General features: G+C 27.4%; 1 protein-coding gene across 3 annotated transcripts; it reads right to left on the bottom strand.

The window, feature by feature from the left end:
- Positions 1 to 791: 791 nt before the first annotated feature.
- Positions 792 to 8,475, bottom strand: LOC145846290 (uncharacterized). 3 transcript variants are annotated; one of them, XM_082953170.1, is made up of 8 exons: positions 8,358 to 8,475; positions 6,390 to 6,835; positions 6,049 to 6,209; positions 5,700 to 5,984; positions 2,331 to 2,470; positions 1,767 to 1,917; positions 1,607 to 1,706; positions 792 to 1,260 (listed from the first exon to the last, which is right to left on the bottom strand). In XM_082953170.1, the coding sequence occupies exons 2-8, from the start codon at positions 6,809 to 6,811 to the stop codon at positions 1,176 to 1,178; spliced, it is 1,344 nt and encodes a 447-aa protein (XP_082809296.1). In that variant the 5' UTR covers positions 6,812 to 6,835; positions 8,358 to 8,475; the 3' UTR covers positions 792 to 1,175. The 3 variants fall into 3 exon arrangements, with proteins under 3 accessions (XP_082809296.1, XP_082809306.1, XP_082809304.1); XM_082953180.1 differs by having other exon boundaries at positions 792 to 1,228; XM_082953178.1 differs by lacking the exon at positions 8,358 to 8,475 and adding an exon at positions 7,414 to 7,503.

Genomic DNA, 8,475 nt, shown 5'->3' with positions numbered 1-8,475 from the left:
ATTATTACAAACTCTTTTCAAAAAAAAAAAAAAACAATTAACATAAAACAAAAATTAAACAAATACTAATTAATTTTAAGGATAAGCCTATTAAGAGAACAATAAATTAAGGTTAAGTAAAACATTAGAAAATAGAATTCTGACAAAAAAAAATTATTAAAAATGTTTAATTGTTTTTTTTTTTGAAACTTTTAAAGTTACTCAAATTATAAAAAATCCTAATTGTATCTAAAAGTCTCATAATATTTATACCTATTATGAATAATAAATTTATTTGTTATTTTGATAAATAATTGTTTATTGAACGATAAAAAAGCGCTCAAAAAGTTTGGTCTAAGGACCTGGTGAATAAAGGAACCTTTCGGTTATCAAGTCGTACACCACATGCTTATAAAGTTTCTTACGAGCTATTACACATATTATTTTTTATCATTTAGGTATTTAAATTTTTAGTAAAAAAACGATTGTTAAACGAAAGAAAATAAAACTAAACGAAAATTAACTGAATTTTGTGTTTAATAATGTACTAAGAATCTTATTTAGTAACATTTGAACTAAAAAATATATATAAATTTAACTTAACTTTTATATAAAACATATTTAATAAAAAACAACATAACTATAACCTACTATATATTTCAAAAAGTCAAATACTAGAAACTTTTCTAAAATCTAATGAAAAAAAAAATCAAATATAAACAACAATTAGGAATAAAATTAAGTAGCTGATGAATAGTTAATGATTAAAATCTACTTCAAGCTACTTTAGTTAAAAACATATTTTATGTGAATACTTAAATGATGTTTCTATTTCTGTTTTAACTAAGTTGATAGTTATTATATATTGTATTTAATTAGATTAACACTTTCTATGCCTGGTTTATACTATATCTGTTTTATACAATATATTTGAGTCTACTTCAATACTACAAAATAGGAATGATTTTTTTTGTTCTAATAGTTTTTAATTTCTCTTTATTTTAACATTTTAAGTTTCAAAAGTTAATTATGCAGATATTTGCTATTTAAGACATATTAAAAAAAGTATACTTTTGATCTGCATTTTTTTCTAATACATATCTTGCATAAATTGAAACAATTTGATACAAACTAAAAAGATTTTGTTGAGTTTGTTGGAAAATGTTGTTTATTTTGTAAAGCGTTAAGTTACAAAGTTAGTTGAATAAATATCTGAATGACTTCTTTATGAACTTCCTGTACTTCGAGTCTGTTGCAATGTATATTACTGCATTCATGAGGCTGAATAAAATAACTACATATATTAAAATAAAAAACTGCATATCACGTAGAAAGCATTGGGTTTAACAAACCGATACTTTACTAAAATATTCTACATTAAGTATGCCAAGTATTTAAAAACTATTTGTCGAATAAACTGTTAAATAATATTATATAATAAACAAAATATCTATTTGCTTCATATATTTGTAAAAACCTTAATAACATTATTCATAATTCAATTAAATTTTTTGAAATTATTCAACTAGTATTCTAAAATAAAATACTGTTTTATACTAAAGTTAAGTATTTAATATATATGAGAACTAAACACAAAATACTAATCGAAAGAAAAATGCAAACCAACCTTCTGGCGAAAAACAAGTAAAACGTCACAAACACGTGGTTCGTTTTTGTTATGCATCCACCTTTGTTGTGTTCAACTATTACAGATATCATGAAAGGTACTGTAAATTAAAACACATTTCAGAGTATACACTGTTACAGACAGACAATTAAAGACTAACGTGTAGTTACAGAAAAAGCAACAACCATTAATGATATTTTTAATGCAACTTTTCTTTCCATAGCATTTATTAATTTAGTTTGCTTTGTCAGTTTTCGTGAACTTTTGAATTTTTGCCTTACAACTAGGTAGACTCCAATTGTTGCAAACACCTTAGATTAATAATTAAAAAAAACATTGATCTACTTTAGTACACAACTAAATAGACAATAAAATTTTCATAGGAGTTTGTTGTACTTATATATTTGTTTATCTGAATAAAATTTAAAGAATGAATTCACACTTACTGAATAGTTTTGTAGCACATTTATTTTTAAAAACTCTGTTTTAAAAGTAAATAGCCTTTTGTGCCTAATCAAATATTTACTAAAACTTTAAACTAAATATAAGCTTTATTTTTATTTTTAATTAAATAATTATTCATTACGCTGATATTTTTTTTGTTTATTTAAATTTTGAAGTTAAAATGAAAAATTAAGAGTTAGTAGAGTTAAAAAACTAAAAAGATAGTTTATAAAAATAAAAGTATATGTTGTAGAGAAGGTAGTAGTTTTTACAAACTAACCATAATCATATAAGGAATTATGACAGTTAAAAATAGAATAATTAAATAAATGTTTTTCACTTTGGAAATTGGTAAAACTTCTATCCAGAATATAAAAATGTCAAATTGATAGGAAAACTGAATGGAATATGGAAATAATGCTGTAAAGTTTATATTTTTATTCCTTAATGTTAACTAAGATATTAGGGTGGGTGTCACTTTTGCACGAGCGTCACTTTTGAACGAAGGGACACTTTTGCACGACTGTCACTTTTGCACGAAGGGTCACTTTTGCACGAGGGGACACTTTTGCACGGCGACTCTTTTGCACGAGCGTCACTTTAGCACGAAGGGACACTTTTGCACGGCGTCACTTTTGCACGCAGGGTTACTTTTGCACGAGGGGACACTTTTGCACGGCGTCACTTTTGCACGTAGGGTCACTTTTGCACGAGGGGACACTTTTGCACGGCGACTCTTTTGCACGCAGGGTCACTTTTGCACGAGGGGACACTTTTGCACGGCGTCACTTTTGCACGTAGGGTCACTTTTGCACGAGGGGACACTTTTGCACGGCGACTCTTTTGCACGGAGGGTCACTTTTGCACGAAGAGACACTTTTGCACGGCGTCACTTTTGCACGCAGGGTCATTTTGCACGGCGTTATTTTCGCACTAGGAGACACTTCTGCACGGCGACATTTGTTACGGCAGCATTGTTGCACAACGGTACTTTTGCACAATGTCACATTTTTACGATGAAGATTTTGCCTAGCGACATTTTGGCACAATGATTTTTTCGCACGGAACATTAATTTTTAATTTTGGTAAAAAGTTCTTTAGCTAGTACCAAATTTTTAACATACCTATATTAAAGGCAAAAAATGAAAGATTTAAAATCTTAAACAGTAAAAGTTAATGTTAGAAACAAACTAAGGAAAAATAAATTTTAATCATTTATAAAAAATTCAAACCAGGGACAAAAAAAAATAATTAATTTAGAAACTAGGATAAAAAATACTTTTAGTGTAAGTAAGTTGTTCTAGTTTATTTTGAACTTTAATATATTAGTCAACAACTATGTCATATTATATATTTTACTACACAGTTACAAGTTTATTATCCATATGATGGATTTAGGCATCAAAACCTAGACCACTTAAACTGAAAGAAACATAATAAAAAAATAAAATTAATACAAGAAGTTTATTTATTAAAACAAAGATTAAAACATAGTTTGATATAAAACTTATAGGTTAACATAAAAAGCAAAATGTTAAGCACAAACTTATACTTATTTACGCTTTGATGTAGAACGATGAACGTCAAATATTTAAACGCATTGATTAACAACAAAAATAAAAACCTAACGCTCCAAGGACATTAAAAATAGACTGGCTAGATGAGTAATCATTAAATACATTGAATAAGGACTCATTATTATTAGAGTAAAGGTGCTGCTAATATAATAAATTGAATTATAAACTAAGCTTAATCTTAAAATTAAATCAACGGTTGATAAAAATTACTTGTTAATTTTATTAACACAAATATAATTTTGATAAAAAGATTTTAACTTCAATCGAAATTCTTTAAAATTTTTGCAAGAAACTAATTCATTTGTAAGTTTGTTCCATATTTCAACTGACCGATAAAAAAAAAATTCTGCCAAGCCTTATTATTGAAATGTTGCAGCAGTTGAAGACTAATATTGTATATTTTCTTTTAACATAAGTTCAAACTTCCAAATGTTACTTTCTCTTTGGCTTATCATGATCATGCAAAGTTATAATGCTGAAATAATCCAAGTTCAAATCATTTTATTGCTCTTTATATTCTCACGCTAAATTTAAAAATAGACTGAAAAATAAACGTCAAGTAAAATCTGAAATACCTTTACAATTCAAAAATTAACTAAATCTTTTGTTTTATTTTAACAATCGTTTAAAATTGAAATAAATTTTAACCATTTGTTTAACAACTATATATTGCTAATTTTAACATCAAGAGAATATTATTAAAAAATAATACTCAAGATTCGTGTTTCAAAGTCTTACTAAATTAAGGTTATCTTTCTCTTTAAAATTTAACGAGATTCAGATAATTTTTATTTAAATTATTCAAAATTGTTTGTTATTCTCCAGTTTATTTTGATTAAGATTATAAATATGAATAAATGAATTGTGGTACGTAATTATATTGTTGTCCGTAAAACTTAACATAAAAACTTTTATTTAAGAAATTTATTTAAGCACTGACGAGGTATTAGACCGAAACTTAGTTTGTAAAATAAATTTTTGCAACAATAGTTTCATAAAAACTTTACATTAAAATTTCATTAAAACACTACAACATTTTATTGATTCAAAACAACTTGCGTTTAAAAGCGAATATTATTTAAATTGACAAAAAAAAATCTATTCATATTTTTATTTGAGAAAAAAAAATAAGAAGCGTGCAAAAGTGAAGTTCCGTTCAAAATTGACTGATTATTTAAAATTTTACAGTTCATAAGTATACCCGTGAAATTATAACGCCGTGCGAAAGTGACGCTTTGCAAAAATGTCGTCATGCAAATGTAACGTCGTGCAAAAGTTTTGACGTGTAAAAATGTCGCCATGCAAAAGTGACGACCGTGCAAAAGTGACGCCGTGCAAAAGTGTCCTTCGTGCAAAAGTGACCCTCCGTGCAAAAGTGACGCCGTGCAAAAGTGTCCCTTCGTGCTAAAGTGACGCTCGTGCAAAAGAGTCGCCGTGCAAAAGTGTCCCCTCGTGCAAAAGTGACCCTGCGTGCAAAAGTGACGCCGTGCAAAAGTGTCCCTTCGTGCTAAAGTGTCGCTCGTGCAAAAGAGTCGCCGTGCAAAAGTGTCCCCTCGTGCAAAAGTGACCCTTCGTGCAAAAGTGACGCTCGTGCAAAAGTGACCCGTTCCCAAGATATTAAGTTTTGTATTGTACTTACTAATTATTAAGTTAATTGCGTCTACAGCAGCTACTTACGAAATTGAGTTTAAATTTAACTATGCTTTTAACACTGCTTAACTAGATATCTGCAAAAAGTATCATAAAACAAACTTTATACTAATTAACTTTAGATAACTATGTCTGCTAGCAATTTTAATTTTTCAAAAGTACTGTTTTTTTACTAGATAAATTGAAATTTAATAATAAAACAAATATATTCAAAGTTTAATGTCTATAATTTTACTTGCTACTAAAATACACTAAATTGTTATACACTTGTACTATAAAGTTACGATAGTTTAAGAATAAGTTGTTCTGAGTATACTACAATTAAAAAAGTTCCATTAAATTTTTAATCAAAATATAAATAACAAACAGTGTCAAGTGCGTTCTTTTTTGTTTACTAAGAAATTAAATTGCTAATGACTAACAGAATAAGATAGGTATTGCCAAGGAAAAACTTGAAGTCGCTAAAGCTAGGATTATAATCGCTTTCTTTGATATGTTTGTCCATTCGAAATAAATATTTACCAATTTTACCACACTTATCAGTTTCAATAAATAAAAATTAGTCAGAAAAATGAAGATAAACAATATTCCTTGAAAGTAAGCACTACTACTTTTTTGTTGTTCTTGAAAGTATTTATACAATTGCAACGCAGTTTCATTATACGTGGAAGTAAAGTTAGGGAGAAAGACACCGAATATGAATAGTCCTGCAAAAAGTACTTATTATTAGTATAGGTTAAATTCGATTATTTTTAAGATACTTAATATTACCAGTCAAAGTATCAGCACATGTGGAAAAACTCTGAAGTAGAGAAAACGTCGAAAAGTTTTTCTTTTTCTTCATCAGATAAAATAGGTATGACATATTTCCAACAACAATCAACACCCCAAGTAGTAAGATAATAAACAATGTAAAAGAAAATACTCCTTTGCTGTTGGTAAGACCAGTTTAAATTGAATTAAAAAAAAAATTTCTATACAGAGATAGAATTAAAATAGATTGATAAACAAAAAGAAAAAAATAATAATTAACGTAGCTGACGATCCTCTGTCAAAGCTACAATCTTACTAAGTAAACCTACTCTGAAAATTAAAAATAAATATATTTTTACCTGCAGTTTTCACAAGTTGAAAAAGATTTGTTCCAACAGTTTTCGTAAGCTTCATAATCACAAAAAACTACTGGTCGGCACAATTTAAAACCTAGAGTGTTTTGCGATTCTTGATAAACGTTGTTGACGCTGGTGAAAGTTTTCAAAGTAGTGTTATTTTCAACTTTTATCTCATTAGAAGTTGCATTAGTAGAGTTGTTGCGAAGTACTTCTGTTACATTTGTTTCAATTTTAGCAATAAAATCTGCAGGTGCTACTGGTAGAAAATTTTGAAAAAATTGTCCAAGACGTATTGGATATTTTTCGTAAAAATCTGTTTTTTCTTCCCAAGGTTCTACATTTTTGTTTTCAACACCACCTTTTGCTACCAAAACTGCAGGTGTGGCATAGGCAAATGAAGTTTCAGTGAAATAAGGACTCATTTCTAGTAAAAGAGTTCCAAGTAACTGAAAATGATAAAAATTTATCTGACAACTTCGAAAAACAAAACACGTTCATATGCAAAGTTGAAAACGGACAACTTACTAAAAATAATAATTGTTAATAATCAGCTAAATTGTTTGTAAAAAACAAAGTATGAACTTAGTTAGTAAAATTCTTCATAAAAGCTTGTTATAACTAAACTGTAATATTTCTTTTTTTCGTAAAATAACTCAAATAAGAAAATAGATAAATATATACACATTAAATTTTTATACAAGACTATAGCTGTCTGGTTATTTTTTTGTCACTAATTTATTTTGTTTTTATTAGTTTTGTTTAAGTTTTGTTTCTTCGTTGCACTTTAAAAAACGTTGCTTTAATATCTTAAACTATGCTCAAAAACTAGATGAAAAAAAGTTTTTTATAGTGATTTACTAAGTGTGCAATACATTTTGCTTCAGTATTTTTTCTGTGCACTGAAATTTTTTCTTAAATTTTATACAAATAGTTGTCAAAATTAACTAAAAAATTAATATAAACTTTAGTTATTTTATCAGTTTCTAAAAAGTTTAAAATATTTATGATTTATCATAACGCTCACACTATAAGCAAGTATACCAAATGTAATAAATACTTTGGTTATGGTGAAGAGTAAAACTAATTGAGAATCACTGCTCTACACCGAGCTTTAATTTATTTTACTTTAGTAATCCATTAATTACTACCGCGTTTTATTTCTACGTTGCTTAATGATACTTAAATCATTTTCGAAACTTTTAGCTAGTAAACACAACTGTTCGATCAAACAAGGAATATAGCGAAATATACTTAAAAGTATAATTAAAAGTTACTATAAACTACTTCTAAACTGAAACTAAAATTACTCTAAAGAAATGATTTACAATGACTAACTACCATGCACCAAAAACTAAATAAGTTCTATCGTCGGAAATGACAAAAATGAACACTTAACATTTAAATGCATATTTGAATTTAAAATACCAAATTTGTTTAGTGTTATATAAAAAATTTAAAATAATCTTTTGGTAACTAGCAATAATAATTTAGTATGTTTAAAGATGTTCAGTTAACTAAGCAACAGACTTTTTCTATACTTTGAATTATTGAAACCGTATATTTCTTTGTAGGTAACTTTCTTGCTTAAGTAACATAACTATTTTATGGATAAAATTATGATCACTTATTTAAAAAGATTGATGCAAATATAAATATACAGTAAGTTTACAAAGTCCTGTTTTCTACAGAACGGTTTTTCAAAGTTGTCAATACGACCCTTTTGGGAAATTTTTGCTTTCAGTAGTAGGCAATTACTAATAAGGGGTTAAAATGTAAATGAGTAATCAACTAATAAAGAACGGTATTTAATATACGGTGATTTTTTTTTGAATTTTTACTAAGTGGGAGATTAATATTTAAACTAATTTTGAAAAACCTGCTTTATATTATTATACAGTAGCGACGCGTGGTAAATTATTTTAGATGATACAAAAAAGAAGTACTCATTAAAAAAACATAACTTAAAACTTGTGCTTTGAGCTGTGAGCGTTTCGTCTTGTTAACTCTTTGCTCGTTTTTAGTAAACTGCGCTTGTTGCCTCGCTTTTAGTTTCACCCGCTAGCGTAGCTTCCTGATTTGGTTGCTT

Source organism: Thalia democratica, chromosome 1 (genome assembly GCF_965202585.1).
Source record: "Thalia democratica chromosome 1, ktThaDemo2.hap1.1, whole genome shotgun sequence".
In the NCBI taxonomy this organism is placed as follows: Eukaryota; Metazoa; Chordata; class Thaliacea; order Salpida; family Salpidae; genus Thalia; species Thalia democratica.
The sequence above is the reverse complement of the archived record's forward strand: the minus strand, read 5'-3'. Positions and strand labels throughout refer to the sequence as shown.